This window comes from Monodelphis domestica, chromosome 2 (genome assembly GCF_027887165.1).
Source record: "Monodelphis domestica isolate mMonDom1 chromosome 2, mMonDom1.pri, whole genome shotgun sequence".
NCBI lineage: Eukaryota > Metazoa > Chordata > Mammalia > Didelphimorphia > Didelphidae > Monodelphis > Monodelphis domestica.
Genome location: NC_077228.1, coordinates 255,182,420 through 255,200,644, shown reverse-complemented (window position 1 = coordinate 255,200,644; position 18,225 = coordinate 255,182,420). Strand labels below are relative to the sequence as shown.

The window sequence follows — 18,225 nt, the reverse complement described above, 5'->3', positions numbered from 1 at the left end:
ATATCATGTAGGAAAATAAACTAAGAAAACGGCAGGTTAAAGAAATTGTTTTCAGTGCTACAGTTACTTAGGGAAATAGTGGGTGGCTCTGAAAAGAGCCTTTGGGTACGGCATTTTAAAAGGCTGCCGAGAATTTAAGCCCTCTCTCCGCGGATGCGGCGAGCCAGCTGGATGTCTTTGGGCATGATGGTCACGCGCTTAGCGTGGATAGCACACAAATTTGTGTCCTCAAACAGCCCTACGAGGTAAGCTTCACTAGCTTCCTGCAGAGCCATCACAGCCGAGCTCTGGAAGCGCAGATCGGTCTTGAAGTCCTGGGCGATCTCGCGGACCAGGCGCTGGAAAGGCAGCTTGCGGATCAGCAGCTCGGTAGACTTTTGGTAGCGCCGGATCTCTCTCAACGCCACGGTGCCGGGCCTGTAACGGTGAGGCTTTTTTACGCCGCCAGTAGCCGGGGCGCTCTTACGAGCTGCCTTAGTAGCCAGCTGCTTTCGGGGCGCTTTGCCACCGGTAGATTTCCGGGCTGTTTGCTTAGTACGAGCCATTACAAACAAATAAGGAAATCTTATCGACTATCTGAAAGAAGAGGAGAGGGCTGCTGTATTTATAGACCAGGCCCTTTTCTAATTGGACTAGAGCACATTCAAAAATTCCGCGCTGATGCAGGATTGGTCCATCATTGAATGAATTATTTGAAGCCTGAAGGGTTTAACACTAGTTAGATTGACTGATGCACCTCTCCACCGATTTCTGGTTGTTCCTTCCCTCCAAATAGGACTTCTTGGGAAACGCTGACAAAATTCCTTTGGCATTGTGTCATAGTTCGATCATTTTAAATACTATTTGAGGTTTCTTGCAACTGGATAAAGAAAATATTTATTTGGGAGAAAACTGAGCTTTTTAGGCTGTTATTCACTGTAACAAAAATTTTTTTTGACCATTTTTTTCTTTAGTTCCTTTCAGTCAATCAGCCGATCAGCCAAGTATTTATTGCTCCTCTACCGTGTTCCAAATGCAGTGTGATAGGAAAAAAAATCCTATTCTAAGGAGTAATTTATACTTGAATGCCTTAAGCAATTCTTTAATTTTCATTAGTCGATTTATTCCTAAATTGGTGAACATAATTCAATTGCAGCTAGCTGTAAAGCTAACATTTAGTTGTAATATGTTAGGGTGCAGTAATGTGTGTAGTTAAAAAGAAATTCTCAGTTCTCTAAGCCTCCCTTTGTGAAAAAGTCTCCCTTTGTGAAAAGATGTTTATCAGTAGGAATTTTTCTTTAGAAGAGCTGCTATATAACATTTTCTTTGCAACAACTCAGAGGAATTACTCTGGAGAAAGCAGACCTTTATGCCATCTTCCAGAATGATCTGGGGCAATATGCATTTTACTACTTTACTATCTGTAACTCCAAGTCATAGGAAGTCCAGAGAAAGGTACAGAGCCCCACTCCCCTTCCCTCCCTGGCTTTTCAAACCCAAGCTCCTCCTCCCTTTCCTTGGCCAATGGCTTTAATGTAATGCCGTACGCACTGACTTCCGTGTCGTCGTTGCGCCCGGCCCTCAGTCCTCACGTCCGGCCATCCGATCTTCTGACCCAACCCATGACTGTGATTCCCATGCCCCGCCGCTGGGTTCCCCTCGGATGGAGGTATTTTATTTCAAACAGAACAATGTGTGACTTTAAATCCAAAGCATTGAGCCTTTCTTCAGGGCTGACTTGGCTATTTCCAATAGATTGGAGTTATTTTCTTCTCTAGAATTAGAGTTTATGTTTAAAAAGGAAGAACTGGGGAGGAATAGGATCAATTCCAGGCTATAATTTGGGAAGGCTTTGGGAGAAAAGGCCAAAATAACCTGATGACAAAATGATATTCATAAACAGCTTCCTCCTTGCTGTACGATTTCTCTCCTCATTTAATATGCTAACAACACGAAGACTGGAACCTCAATTAATGGATGGATCTTGTTTGTCCCCCCCCCCCCATTTGATTTGTGACCTGTCTTTCCTGCTCCAGCAGCTCTTCTTTCTGAGACAAAACTACTGTCAACTAGAAAAAAACACAGAACTATTAAATAATCAAAATCACTCTTTAATCAAGGGAAAAGGGGTTAGCGCTACTAATACAACAGAGCTGCTTCCCACGACTGCACAGAGTCAAGACGCCCTGGTCACTAGCCCCTGGGAGTGCCACCGACTCAGGATGGACTCCGGGGAACAAAAGAACTTGGGGAACCTATATACCCTTTGGAAATCCAGGGGCAGGGAAAGATGATTGACATAACTATGGCTACAAGGAACATGGGAGTGTTCAAACTACACTGACAAGATACAATCAAGCTAGAAACTAGGGTGCAGGAGAAGGGGGCTGCTTACAAAGTTACTAAATGATGGTTCATGCCCAGGTCTGACCTTCCTGAGAAAGGTTCTAATACTATAGGGGACTCTACCTAAAACAAAGAAAGTCCTTAGCATATGCTTATCTCATCCAACCAGGATTATCATTTCCCTTCAGGGTAGATTCCATGGGAACAGGGAACAAGGACAAGTTTTGGGGGTCTCCAATCTACAAGCTAAATCTAAAATTGGGGTTAATCAGATCCCACTAGGCCACAAGTTTGGAATTCCTAAATTCATGTAGTGTCATGTTGACACTACAAAGGCATGGAGACAAGAGATGAAGAGTCATGTCAGAGGAAGAGAAAACAGTTTGTGTAGCTGTACTGGAATATATGTGGAAGTCAATGAAGTATAAGACTAGAAAGAGTAGAAAGAAGCATAAGACTAGAAAAGAAGGGTCCAAAGTTATGACAAGCTTTAAATGCCAAAAGTTTTGCCTATACTTCAGATCAACTTTCCCATGAGCTCCTATTTAATGAGGATTTAATGCCTCAGCAGCATCAATATTGCATTAATATGCGTCATGTAGCTTCTGTCAAAAAGCTTGAATACTTGACACACTTCCTGAGGTTCTGGACCTCTGGACCTAGACATTCCTTAGGCTGCAAAGGAATGATTTGAGAGAGCTCTTAGCTTCCCACTGCACTTTGGAAGAAAGTTGGATCAAACACATGAGGTTCTGTTTCAATGTGAATTCCTTATAAATGTGGAATATTCAAGAAAGGACTAAGTTAAGGTAAACTAACAACACAAACTTGGGAGAAGATGTTGATGTCCTCTCACTTAATGAATCACTTCAAGGTGCTGATCTGTACTGGAATTCATATGTGTATAGCCCAAAACTTTAGACAATGAATTATGGCATAAAATGAGGGGGAGGGCTTCTCTCACTAAAGGGCCTTAGCTTTATGCTGAAGGAGATTAGGTTCAATTTTGGGGGACTGTCTAAAGCATTAGAATAAGGCTTTTCTCATACTCTGGTTCACTATGTTCACATCCCAGAGTAAAACCTGAAAAAATCTCTAAAAAGAAAAATTATGTTTGGCTCACATCCAGAGTCACTCCAAAAAAGTAATGGGATCATATTTAGAAAATACACTTAATATACAATGAAAGTAAGGACAGCTATTTATTTCCTCTACCACAAACATGCTAAAAGCATGAAAAAATAATAGGTATACTTTGACAAATATTTAAAACATTACAGTTATCTGCCACATGTTATATTCTCCCTAAGAAGCTGAATCTTAAAACATTAACATGAAATACTTTTTGGGACTGATGAACATATTTCACTTCTAGTCTAAACCCATGCTATCAGAGAAACTCAATGAAGGCTCTCTTCTGGCAAGCCATGTCCTGGTTTGGGCTTTCTTTGTTGTTTTAACTCAAGTATCCCTCTGTCTCTGGGAATGCCCGCTGAAAAGACTTATTTTCTTTCTTTCTTTCTTTCCTTCTTTCTTTCTTTCTTTCTTTCTTTCTTTCTTTCTTTCTTTTCTTTCTTTCTTTCTTTCTTTCTTTCTTTCTTTCTTTCTTTCTTTCTTTCTTTCTTTCTTTCTTTCTTTCTTTCTTTCTTTCTTTCTTTCTTTCTTTCTTTCTTTCTTTCTTTCTCTCAGTGGATTGAGCGGCTGGGTAGCTCAGTGGATTGAGAGCCAAGCCTAGAGGTGGGAGGTCCTAGGTTCGAATCCGGCTTCAGCCACTTCCCAGCTGTGTGAACCTGGGCAAGTCACTTGACCCCCATTGCCTAGCCCTTACCACTCTTCTGCCTTGGAGCCAATACACAGTATATATATACACATATATATACTTCTTTCTTTCTTTCTTTCTTTCTTTCTTTCTTTCTTTCTTTCTTTCTTTCTTTCTTTCTTTCTTTCTTTCTTTCTTTCTTTCTTTCTTTCTTTCTTTCTTTCCTTCTTTCTTTCTTTCTTTCTTTCTTTCTTTCTTTCTTTCTTTCTTTCTTTCTTTCTTTCTCTCTCTCTCTCTCTCTCTCCTCTCTCTCTCTCTTTCTTTTCTTTCTCTCTCTCTCTCTTCTTTCTCTCTCTCTTTCTTTCTCTCTCTCTTTCTCTCTCTCTTTCTTTCTTTCTTTCTTTCTTTCTTCTTTTCTTTCTTCTTTCTTTCTTTCTTTCTTTCTTTCTTTCTCTTTCTCTTCTTTCTCTCTTTCTCTCTTTCTCTTTCTCTCTTTCTCTCTTTCTCTTCTTTCTTTCTTTCTTTCTTTCTTCTTTCTTCTTTCTTTCTTTCTTTCTTTCTTTCTCTTTCTTTCTTTCTTTCTTTCTTTCTTTCTCTCTTTCTTCTTTCTTCTTTCTCTCTTTCTCTTTCTTTCTCTCTTTCTTTCTCTCTTTCTTTCTCTCTTTCTTTCTCTCTTCTTTCTCTCTTTCTTCTCTTCTTCTTTCTCTCTTTCTTTCTCTTTCTTTCTTTCTTTCTTTCTTTCTTTCTTTCTTTCTTCTTCTTTCTTTCTTTCTTTCTTCTTTCTTTCTTTCTTTCTTTCTTTCTTTCTTTCTTCTTCTTTCTTTCTTTCTTCTTTCTTTCTTTCTTTCTTTCTTTCTTTCTTTCTCTCTCTCTCTTTCTTTCTTTCTTTCTCTCTCTCTTTCTTTTTTAGATGTGATCACTTTCTACTGGGCAGCTTGGGTCTACACCTAGGGAGTTTCCAGACACTCATTCTCATGAGGTTGTTGCCATAGCTAAGAACAGCCATTTCAGGATCAACATTTAGTCACCTGTGCTCAGGGAAAGAAATATAAAACTGCTAGGGACTCAAGATTTAGTCTCTGGCTTACCTAAATACACGTATGCACTTTCTACCACATGTGAAAAGCTGCCATAGTTACTGGTGATATCACCTCCTTAACCTCTTTCTCCCATTGGAAGTCTTTAGGAGAACTAAGAGATCTGACATGTTCAAAAGATAGGAAGAAAGATAAAAAAAGGTCCATTCTAAGATTACTTTGGGGCCAATGCTCTTTGACATAGCTCTCCCTTCTACTTGTAAAAGATTATTGCATCATTCTAAAATGAGTCATTCAGTGCTGACCCAGGACACATGCAGAAAGTGATGCAGGGCACAGGTTCATAACTATGAATATTCTAGGGGATGGCCCTACAGACTCCAGTGGAGAAGATTAGAGAATGCTCTGATCACCTCTATCACATTTTACCCAGAAGTAAATATTTTCTATACTGAAAAAATTCCTTGGGCTGTATTTAGCAAATTTGTACCTATCTCCAATTTTGGGAATTTCTCTAGGAACTTGGGGAGATTCAAATGACTTTCAAGAGATTTACTTTTTTTTTTTAACTCTTCCAACCTTGAATTGATACTAAATAGTTCTGAGTCAGAAGAGTAGTAAGGGCTAGGCAATTGGGGTTAAGTGACTTACCCAGGATCACACTGGTAGGAAGTATCTGAGGCCAAGACCCCCTAACTCCAAGTCTGGTTCTCTACCAAATGATTTACTTTTTCTCTTCTCCTTTAACATTATACCATTCCTTACATAAAGCATCTCGGTAAAGTGTGATCTCTGTGGCACCGTGCTTAAAGATCTCCATTCCGTGTAGTGTCCCAAGCAGTCCATTCAGCATAGTTCTTAGACAGGTTGGGCTTGGAAATAATGTACAACTCCAAACATTTTACAAAATTAAGCTGAGGTAGTATGATATGATTGACATAGAATTGGCTTTGGAGCCTGGAGGAAACTTTTGCTTTTAAGTTTCCCTGACTTTCTTTAAGACTCAGTTCAAATCTCACCTGCTGAAAAACAATCCACATTATAAACTCTGAAAATGAGTCACACACTTGTTTTACCAAGGATGTTTGATAGGGGCTAGTACATTGTTAGATATATTAAGAATCCCATTCTACAATGGGCCCACGAGCATTATGGAAATTTTATATGTGACTATCTACAGCTATTAAGGCATGTACTTCCCATTAACTAAGCTAATTAACTTGGGAGAAATGGCATTATGTTAGCAAAGCCATCCTTCCCTCCTCTCTGAAAGTCCTGGGAAACTTCTTTATTCTTACTTACTGGAAAATAGATTGTATTGGACTACTGCTTCTCTATTGGGATCTCTAGTAATCATTCATCTGGGTTGATGCATACTTTGGTTTTGATTTTGTATCTTACCTAATCTGAAAATTTCCCATCTGATGCTTCTCTGTGTGCTTTCACAAGCTCCGTTTGCAAACAACTTAAAAAAAAAAAACCACACACACACCAAAACAAACAAGCTTATTTATAGGTCATAGAAAGCAAATACAGTTTACAGAAAATGAAGCCTAGCTATGAGCAACCCTTCCCTAGAGATCTTTCTATCCTTAACATTTATAGTCATGTGCTGAGTAGCGTTTCAGCAAGTGTTTTTTTCTGGTTTGGTTCACCAGTATGCATTTCCTGTTGAAGGTCTTGTATTTTTTCCTCATTGATGTTCTCCATAGTTCTTCTGGCTATCTTCATAGTATAATTCATTATTTTGCTGACATTTTTCTCAGTATATTGCAGTAGATGATGGGGTAGGAATAGAGTGATGCTACTGCTACTTGTTGCCCTGCAGTTTTCTAGCAGAGAGAGTTGGGGTTCTTTTTCAGTTCTCAGCTATTAGTAATCAGTAAATCTAAATTGCTGTGAAGGATACTGCAGTGCTACCTTGCCTTATCTGGCAATAGTTGGCCTGTCTGACTATATTTTGCACTTGCAGAACTGAAATTCTTCTCATCTCTGACCTTATGGAATCATATCCTATGGTCAGAAGCATATCCAAGTAGATTTCCATTCCTAATACTAGGTTAGAGTTCCATGACTCTAAAATCTTGTGTCTTCTTTCCCACAACTTTTAGATCTCAAATCTCCTGCAATCATTATGTATAGGGACAGAGTAGATTCCCTAATTTCTAACTTTAGTAGTCCCTGCAGGCCCTTGGTCCCTCTGGAATTCTGAGTAGCTTTTTAAGGATGGAATAAGAGGGAGATCAATAGGGAAAGGAAGTAGGTAGATGAAGAAAAGGGATGCTAAAGAAGAGAAGACACATTGCCACTACATCCTCCCTCCCATCAAAAACTATGTTATCCTAATATAATGTGGGTGATGTTTATTTTTTATTAAAACTCCTGTTTTAACTTAAACCTGCCCTTCCCTCATATTTCATACTGAGGACATAAAAAAATTCTCCCAATCATTCAATACAAAATTTGTCATCTTGTTGATGGAATTGGATCTGTGATTTCTCTATACTAATGCAGAATGGTAGTTGCCCAGAAACAAATAGTGTTAGAGTGTTTTGGGCACTGGGAGGGTAGGTAACTACCTCATGATCACATAGCCAGTATGTGTTAGCAGCAGGACTTGAAATCAGTCCTCCTACCCTCAAAGCACCCCCCTTATGCTTAATTTCCCTGATTGGTAATTGGTCTTCCACAAGTATTTCTTAAATGCTTACTATGTACTATGGCAAGCACTGACTTAACATTCTAATAGAGGATACAACAAATAAATGACCAGGTACCTAAAAGACATTTATGGAAGGCAAAGGAGAAGGTACTAGCAGTGAGGTGATTGGGCAATTCCAGATCACAAATCCAAAGTTCCAGGATAAGGGACTGTTACAGACCCTATGTTATGTACTGAAGGAAGAATAAGTGCTAAAACAAACTGGCTGATCCTGAAATGGAGTCTGAAATAGATTACTCTTCAGAGTAATCACCAGGGCAGAAATCCCCAACCAAAGGGGACCCTACAGTTCTGTCAATCTAAAACAACAGAGCTTTCCAACTGGCTGAGAGCAATTGAATCTAGCAGTAATCTACTGGAACTTCCAACCAGAGGTAAACCAAAAGGAGTGCTATGCAGACCCAAACCCAGGTCAAGAACTTGAAAAGTTCTAATCAGGAGGGCAAAAGATCAGACTTTGCCTGAAACCACACCATTAGGCCAGCACTGAAAGCTTGCAGGTCTAGAGCCAGAGCTTGGCTCTGAAACCCAAGAATTCTCACAATTATAATCTCACAACTATAAAAGTTACCATGTAGACAGAACTTTCAAAAATAGTTTTTTACACATTAACAATTACTGCCTGTGAATATTCACATCCGATTTTTGTCAAAGATTAATGACCTTCTGAATAAATATATAAAAATCAAAGATTTTTTTTTGTTCTCCAAAAGTACCCTGATGGAAGATTTCATAACTTAGGGTCAGTGTTTAACTTAAACATTAGATTGAGAATCTAAACATAGAAATTTAAACTTTCTTATATGCTGAGAAAGAATCAATAACAATAACAAAACAACAACAAATCTGCTAACTCCAGAATCCATGCCTAACAGTATGGCTTTCTTACTTTTAAAGGATATTAGTTATCTTTTGGCCTCAGGAACCAAAACTTTGGTGCAGCTCCAAATAAAAGTAATTAATTATCTATTTAATTCAACTACCTTACTATTATTCATATTCATCACATTACTAATTATTCATTATTACACAGCCTCATATTTCCACACAAAACAAAACACTTTCCATTATACTATATTAGTCTTCTTAATTAGCCTACCATCCCTACTCACCTTTATATACTCGGGCCAAGAATCCATTAGTACTTACTGACAATGATTTTCAATTCATACATTTAGCATCTCAATAAGTTTTAAATTAGATTTTTTTGCCATCATTTTAATCCTAATTGTCCTATTTGTCACCTGATCAATTCTAGAATTTTCCTATGATACATACACTCAGATCCTTATATATTTCAATTATGAAAATACCTCATTACATTTCTCCTAACAATAATTATTCTAGTATCTATATCTAGAAATCCTTGTTAAATTATGGATCATAGAGTATGTTAATGATCAAGCTGGCTTTAAAGAATACAGTGATTCAAATGTATTTGGGGATATAATAGTTATTGGTCATTGGGTGCATCAGTTCTTAGGGAACTGAATTATGGAATTGTACCTCAGTAACTGAATAAAGAGAAGTAATGCAATGAAAAAAAAAATCCTCAACAATTCTCAAAAACCTCAAGGAGAACAGCAAAATGGACTTATAATTATCTCAGCTCAGACATTCCCCTCCAGAAGTGCACCGAGCACAGTTTTAACATGAAATCCAAAGTCAAGAAGTAGTTGGAAACAGTGAGCAAAAAAACCCACCAACAACCAAACAAACCACCAAGTCAATAACTACATAGAGCTATTTTGGTGACAAGAAAGTTCAGGACACAATACCATAAGAAGAGAAAACTCTCAAACATCTGAATACACAAAGACTCAATGGAAAAACAAAACAAAACCCCAAATAAACTAAATTGTTCAACCAGAGTTCCTCAAAGAGATGAAATAAGTTTCAAAAAGAGATGAAAATTATTTTAAGGACTAAGTGACAGTTGGGAGAAGAAAATAAAGGGGAAAGAGATGGAAGAAAGATTTGGAAAGACAACAGCTTGAACAAAGGTGGTTAAAAACTTGTCCAGTAAAAACATTCCCTGAAAATTAGGTTGATAAGATAGAAGTTAAAGATTCCATAGGATACTTAGACATTTAAAAATAATTGAAAGGAAAAAAAAGATATCAATGATAAAAACATCTCACCTAGAAAATGGATTGGGGAGAGAATAATTCAAGAATCTCAAGAGCCATGACCCACTCTACTCCAAAGAATTTTAAGAAATTGTAAAAGAAAACTGCATAGATCTCTTAGAAGCAGAAGGCAATAGAAGTAGAACCCACCAGTTACCTCCTAGAAGAAACCCCAAAATGAAAATTCCTTGGAATATTATAGCCCAGATCCAAAATTTTCAGCCCAAAGAAAATACATCACAAATAAAAAGATGGATTAGAAATGAGCTACAGTCAGATTCACATGTAATTTAATAGCTACCACTATAAAGGAACAAAAGAGGTTGTAATATGATTTTTCAGAAGGCAAAACATAGGCTTACAACAAAGAATAACTTACTGAGAAAAACTGAGGATCAAATTGGGGCCTGTGGGGAAAGAAGGGAAGAAAGGACAGAAAGGATTTTTAATGAAATAGAGAATTTGCAAGCCTTTCTAATGAAAAGAAAGACCAGAGTGACATGAAAACTTTGAAATACAAACAGGAGTCAAGAGAAACATTAAAAAAATGAACATGATTGAGCAACCATAAGGGACTAAAGGAAATTTGTTTACATTCAAATATGTGAATATGATAATGTACATGTCCCCTCTGAATCCTATCATCAATAGGAGTCATAAAAGGAGCCTAATGAGGTAGAGGGCCTGAGAGTGGTTCTGTTATGTTTCAATGATCTTATAAAGAATTTAAAAGGAGCAGGGAAAAGAATATACTAGGTGGGAATGGGGAGGAAGGAAATGTAGTATGGGGAAAATTATTTCATAATTAGGGTGCATAAGTGCACATCCATAAGGTTAGGAGAAGGGGTTGAGGGACTCATCAACACCTGAATTTTATTCTCATCCGAAATGGTTAAATGAAGGAAGAATATGCACACATGCATAATTGGGTATTTCACTCAATTTAGGAGAGAAAGAAGAAGAAGGAAAGGCGAGAATAAGAGGGAGGGCTGATTTAGAAAAAGATTAGTCTTAAGCAAAATAAATTCTAACCAAAGAGGTAAATGGATTTATTTATTTATTTATTTTTTTGGGGGAAAATTTTGTGTAGTCAATTTAGAGCATTATTCCTTGGTTACAAGAATCATATTCTTTTCCTCCCTCCCTTCCCCCCCACCCTTCTTGTAGTTGATGCACAATTCTACTGTGTATTACAAAATAATGATCAAAACCTATTTCCATGTTGTTGATGTTTGCACTAGGATGTTCATTTAGAGTCTACCTCCCCAGCCATATCCCTTCAACCCATGTAATCAAGCAGTTGTCTTCTGTGTTTCTACTCCCACAGTTTTTCCTCTGAATGTAGATAGTGTTCTTTCTCGTAGATCCCTCCAAGTTGTTCAGGATCACTGCATTGCCACTAATGGAGAAGTCCATTACATTCGATTGTACCACAGTGTATCAGTCTCAGTGTACAATGTTCTCCTGGTTCTGCTCCTTTCACTGCATCAATTTCTGGAGGTCATTCCAGTTCACATGGAATTCCTCCAGTTTATTATTCCTTTGAGCACAATATTATTCCATCACCAGCATATACCACAATTTGTTCATCCATTCCACAATTGAAGGGCATCCCCTCATTTTCCAATTTTTTGCCACCACAGAGAGTGCAGCTATGAATATTCTTGTGAAGGTCTTTTCCCTTATTATCTTAAAGAGGTAAATTTAAAAGAGAGTCTTAAAAGAAAAATAAAAAGAATAAAAGGCTATTAATGGTCTCTAAGCCATAGAAAGAGAAAAGAGTCAGTAGAACTGAAGAAAATTGCATCAAACAGTGCATTGAACCTTCTCATAATCCTCTTTTTTATGAAGACAGAACAGTAACCAGTGAAAAAGTATAATAGGATGAAAGGAACTATACAATTAATAGTCATAAATGTGAATATAAATGATAATGAAATCACCCATAAAACAGAAAATTGGAAAGCAGAATCCAATGTGATAGATTTTATTAATATTGTTTATAAGAAACACTCTTGAGGGCTGGACAGCTCAGTGGATTGAGAGCCAGGCCTCAAGAGGTCCTGGGTTCAAATGTGACCTCATACACTTCCCAGCTATGTGACCCTGGGCAAGTCAATTGACCCCCATTGCCTAGTCCTTACCACTCTTCTGCCTTGGAACCAATACACAGTATTGATTCTAAGATGGAAGGTAAGGGTTAAAAAAAAAACACACACACACACACACTTGAAACAGATTTCATAGAGTTAAAATAAGGCAAAGAGAGCAATCAAGATCAAAAATAGACAATCAAAAGATATAAAAAGGGAAACTACATTTGGCTGAAGTGTACCATAGACAATGAATTAATATCAATACTAAACATATATTTGTTAAGTGGCATAGCATCTAAATACCTAAAGGTTAAATGAATTATATGTAGATTGTAAAACTGTAATAGTTGGGGATATCAATTTACTTAGATCTAGGTAAGTCTAAGCAAACTATAACAAAAAAGAAGTGATGGTCCTTAAAAGAACTTTAGAAAAGTTAGATATGATATACCAAAGAAAATGCCCTAAGACTGGATGTATTTCAGTCTATGGGGTTATGATTGGGGATGTAAAGTCTAAACGATCACTCTGGTGCAAATATCAATAATATGGAAATAGATCTTGATCAACAACACCTAAAACCCAGTGGAATTGCACATCAGCTATGGGGGGTGGGGTGGGAGGAGGGGAGGGAAAGAACATGGATCATGTAACCAAAAATAAATATTCTAAATCAATTAATTAAAGAAAAATTTTCAAAGATAAAAAAAAGAATCAATCTTGGGACAGCTAGGAGTCTCAGTGGGTTAAGAGCCAGACCTAGAGATGAGAAGTACTGGGTTCAAATGTGACCTCTGACAATTCCTACTTGTGTAATGCTGGGCAAGTTGCTTAATCCTGTTTTCCTTAGTTTCCTCATTTATTAAATGAACTGGAGAAAGAAATAGCAAACCACTCCAGTATCTCTGCCAAGAAAACCCCAAATTGGGTCAAGAAATGTCTGACATGACTGAAATAACTAATCAGAGGAAAATACTGAGCTAGCCAAGAGATGCCTTGTAAGAGTACATCTGGAATATTGTACTCGGTACCACATTTTGCAAAGGACATTGACAAACTAGAGGGGAGAGAGCAGAGACTATGCTATATACAAAGTCCACTTGTTTAGTATGGAAAAGGGAAGCTGGGTTTCGGTTTATAATTTTGACTGTCTTCAGGTATATGAAGCACTGTTGTGTGAAAAAAGGATTCAGTTTTGATCTCCATGACCCTAATAAGCTAGATCTAAGGGTAGTGGAATAGAAGTTGGAATTTTTCATGTAAAGAAAAACTTTTTAACATGCCTGAACAAAACTTAAGTGAACTATTGCCATGGAAGGTCATTTGGGAACACTAGAGATCTTCAATAAGATAGCCATTTGTCAGAAATGTGGAGGGAGGGAGACACTTTCAGGGGTGGGCTGGATGAGATAGCTCTGATGTCCTTTCTGACTTTGTGATTCTGAGATTAGCCAATCAGTAAATCAGTTTGATCATCCTAACTGGGTGCCCTTGTCATTGATCTGAGTCCTCTTTATCAATAGTGATATCCAGTTTGAGGGGAGGAAATGATTTAAATAATAGCAAGAAGCTAATAAAATTATATCCAGAGAAAATATTAAAAAAAGTTTCATGCAGTATCTTCAAGTCAGAGGATTCTATTCTGAATATTAATAATGCTGTTTTTTTTGTTTGGAATAAATTTTCAAATAATAAAAAAGACTGGATATAGTTATAAGTGAATTCTATCAAACATTTACAATTAATTACAAAGAATTGATTCCAATATTATATAAATTTTTTTAATTGATAAAGAAGGGATCTTACTAAATTCCTTATTTGATATAAAAATGATCTTGATACCTAACTCAGTCAAAAAAGAGAAAGAAAACTATATACCAATATCTCTAATGAATATTAATGTAAAAAATTTAAAGTACAGCATTAGTAAAGAGAATACAGCAACATATCATGAAAATTATATGTTATTATGAGACTGGATTTATATTAGGAATTAAGTAGTTTAATATTAGGAAGATTATGAAAATAATTATAAAATTAGAGCAATATATCACTGGAAAGGCTTTTGAAAAGATACAATGCATATTCCTATTAAAAATACTAGAACACATTGATTATCTTGGAAAAAAATCTATCCAATCTGCAATAAAAATCCCTGAGGCAGAATTCTGAGCAAATAAACATTTATTAAAGGGACTCTGTCCCCTTTAATGAATGTGACTTTAGATCTTCCTCATGTTCTAAGATACCTCCTTATTCCCCAGAATAGGTTTTATAACCCTCAGGTCCAAGATAGTACAGATAGTGCACCACAAAATTCTCATTAGTGGTCCCACCAATGGTCAGACAGATCTCCACCCAAGACCACCCTGAAAACTGAGCACTCAAGAGAGATGACAAAGGGTCCAAGACTCCTAAAATAACTTGGAGGTTTTCCATGAGTGGGTACAAAAGGGTCAAGATAAGGGTCATCTCTGCTCACAGGATTAGCAGGATGTACACCTGTTGCTAAGGGGGGCAAAAGATGGGCAATGGAATGTTTATCTCTCTAGGTTGGGTGAGTGGAAAATGCCAGAAGGTGGAGGTCTGGATGATTCCCTTCCACATGTTGACATTTACTCATCAAGCCATATGGGTGGAAGTCTTCTAGCTAAGACATTTTTGTGGTTAAGGAAGTATACTCATGACTCAGGATATAGGCCTAAAAAGTCCAATATAAGAAAGAATCTCTTTAACCTGATATGGAGCAAACTTGTGAATATGAATATGTTGAACAATCACTTATACAATCACACTAAACTGAATAATACTGATTGGAAATAAACTAGGGATAGATCATAACAGACCATGGTTAGGTCATGGATCAACAAAACAATCAATAAATCATTTATTTTTTCCAATAGTTTTTTAATATGGTAAGTAGTTTCTAAAATCCATTGTCAGCATTATCTGTAATGGAATTATCCCATTTCAGATAAAATGAAATCTCATAAACTAAAGGCTTTCCAATGAGATCAAAGGTAGAGCAAGGATATCCATTAATATTACAATTCAATTTAGTGCTACAGGTACTAGCTAGAATAATGAGATACGATGTAATAGGTAGATTTTGGGAACTCATCAAGCAACCAGTGAGAAGACATTGGCAGACTTAAACTTTAGAAAAATCTTCGTGAAAGCTCAATAGAGGAGGGATTGGAGTGGAGAGAGAACTGAAATGGCAAGATCATAGTATCATAGTAGTGAGGCAAGAAATGATGAGGGCTTTCAGAAGTAAGGGGATGGTTCTGTGACTGGAGAAAATGAGACAGTAGAAATGTTATAAAGGTAGAAAGGATAAGATTTGTTAATGAATAGTATATTTGTGATGAGAGAAAACGAAAGGCTGAGGATGGCATATTTTGAGCAGTGGTTTTCGAACTCTTTTATTAGAATCCTTTTATACTTTTAAAAATCAGGGATTTCCCCAAAGAGCTTGTGTTTAGGTAGATTTTATATAACATATATTCCAAGTTGGAAATTAAAATATATTATTTTGCAAAGTTTTGACTTCACAGACCCCCAGAAAGGATTTTTATGATCCCTAAGGCTCCTCAGATGACACTTTGAGAACACCAGATTTAAAGCCTTTTATTTCATTCCCAGAATAGGAAACCAATATAGGACTAAAACTTCTCTTTTATAGAAGAATTTAGAGAATTGCCTAGAGTACTGAGAGATTAAGTGACTGGTCCAGAATTACAAAGCCTTGATGTATTAATAGAGGGAATATGATCTTGCCTGACTTTTGATCTTCAAGGCTGGTCCCCTTTGTATTTACTATGCCATGCTACCTCTCATACTTTTAAAAGCATATACAAAACAAATGCAAATTAATAGTATAAATTAATTTTCTTGGCATTCAAAACTCCTTGAGGACAGGGACTTTCACTTTTGTCTTTTTATCTGCTTACTGGGCATACAATATGCAGGCACTTACACTTACAAAGTGTTTGTGATCTTCATCCCATGTTTCCTCCCTCCCATTTCCATGCCTTGAATTATACCTAATCTAGGCTTTATTTTTCTCAGACTCTGGGAATATCTATTCCTAAAGCCTTTTATTGCCATGGCTGGAAGGGAGCTCTTCCTCCTTAATTTGTCACAATATACTTTGCATTTCTTCTTTGTTCTTATGACATCTGCACTAAATTACAATTTTGTATGTCTCAAGTCAATATGGAATTGACAACTAAGTATTAAGACTGGCCTTTCATTTTTGTATCCTCTATAACATGCTTTTACACACAATATGCATTTATTAAATTTAACAAAGTAGGGCTGGTTATTCCTTTGAATCAATTTTATTATGTTATAATTAGGCACTGTGCTAAATATCAATGAATCCTCACATCAATCCCACTTTACAGTCGAGGAAACTGAGGCAGGTTAAGTGACTTGCCCAAATTCACATAAAGTAGCTAATGTCAGGCTTTAACTTTAGACCTGGTACGTTTTTTCCCACTGCACCATCTAACTTTCTCAAAGCAATAATTTGCAATTGAGGAGGAATTGTCTGAAGCCATGCTGTTCCTGTACTTCCGACTGAACTCTAGCGATCTGCATTTTCCCGCACAGACATTTATAAAGCCAAAGACCCAAATGTATGTTAAAACACCTCCGTGAGAAAACTGTTAGCTTATTTTCATTAAACTAATTGTTTTTAAGTCGCTCACGTCACAACAAAAACGTGACTCAAACCAACCAGGAATGCAACAGCTGCTCTTAATGAAACTGTAGGTGGCTCTAAGAAGAGCCTTTGGAAAAGTTGACAATTCCGTGAATAGTTTTAAGCCCTCTCGCCGCGGATGCGACGAGCTAGCTGGATATCCTTGGGCATGATGGTGACCCGCTTGGCGTGGATGGCGCAGAGATTTGTGTCCTCAAACAGCCCCACAAGATAGGCTTCACTCGCTTCCTGCAAGGCCATCACCGCCGAGCTCTGGAAGCGGAGATCTGTCTTAAAATCTTGGGCAATTTCGCGAACCAGACGCTGGAAAGGCAGCTTCCGAACAAGAAGCTCTGTGGATTTCTGGTAGCGGCGAATCTCTCGCAGCGCCACAGTGCCGGGCCGGTAGCGGTGAGGCTTCTTCACACCGCCGGTGGCGGGAGCACTTTTCCGAGCTGCTTTAGTAGCGAGTTGCTTTCTAGGAGCTTTTCCCCCAGTAGACTTTCGAGCAGTTTGCTTAGTACGAGCCATGGTTGAGCTGAGAGAAAAGGTTGCTGGATCTAACGATGTAATTCTGCCACCCTATATTTATAGACCCAGATCTAATAAGCTGCTACATGATTGGATTAGGGAACGTTTGAAATCCCGCGCTGTAATAGGATTGGTCTGTTTTTCATCCCCTTCCTTAGTTGACCTTTAAGCACTCAGTTTAAGTAAAATATCCAAGGTTTTTGTTTTAGTTCTTTTCTTTAATGTGATGCAGTTTTTATTTGTATCCCTTTATCTAAAAGGAGGAAACATTTTCCCTTTGATATTACAATTTCCTTCCATCTTAAATACAATTTCCAACAACTTACTAGAAGCTTGAAATAGATTAAAAAAAAAAAAAGCAAACCAAAACAATTGAACTCTAAAGCTCTGAAATTAGAGCAGAACTGATGTTATGTGTGCTTATGCGTGCACCCGTTTCCTTCTTTTCGATTTATTCCATTCATAATTCCAATTATAGAATATCTTTAATCCTAAAAAAAAAATAGTCAACAGCATTTAATAAGTGCCTACTATGTAGTATGAAGTAAGCACTTGGGTACACAAAGGCAAAGAAAGTCCTTGCTCACAGTTTATGAAAGAAACAAGAGGCAAGCAACTATGTATAATCTATATATAGGTTTAAATGATAAATACTCAACATTTCCAAAGTTAGAATGAAAAGCTTTCCTATAGAAAGTGAGATTTAGGCTAGAACCTGAAAGTTGAAGCTAAAAGATGGATCATGAGAATGGTATAGTGGAAAGAGCACTAGAATCAGAAGACAGATTTGAATATTGCAGGCAAACATTTCAAGGGGCTATAATAATGGGTAAATCTTAAGCTACCAAACCTATTTCTTCATTTGTAAAATAGGAATAATGATGCTTGTATATTTTTCTTTTCAAATTTGTTTCAGTG

At 37.1% G+C, this 18,225-nt stretch overlaps 1 protein-coding gene across 1 annotated transcript; it reads right to left on the bottom strand.

Annotated features, from left to right (window-relative positions):
• Positions 1–76: 76 nt before the first annotated feature.
• LOC100618006 (uncharacterized) lies at positions 77–17,506 on the bottom strand. The gene is made up of 2 exons (XM_016429575.2): positions 16,903–17,506; positions 77–572 (listed from the first exon to the last, which is right to left on the bottom strand). The coding sequence occupies exons 1-2, from the start codon at positions 17,305–17,307 to the stop codon at positions 135–137; spliced, it is 843 nt and encodes a 280-aa protein (XP_016285061.1). The 5' UTR covers positions 17,308–17,506; the 3' UTR covers positions 77–134.
• Positions 17,507–18,225: the final 719 nt, after the last annotated feature.

Excerpts from the sequence above, each read along its gene's own strand:
- LOC100618006 (XM_016429575.2), bottom strand. The coding sequence starts at position 17,307 with ATGGCTCGTACTAAGCAAACTGCTCGAAAGTCTACTGGGGGAAAAGCT. Across the intron at positions 573-16,902 it reads GTCGCATCCGCGGCGAGAGG|TCGATAAGATTTCCTTATTT; the intron begins GCTTAAAACTAT and ends TCTTTCAGATAG.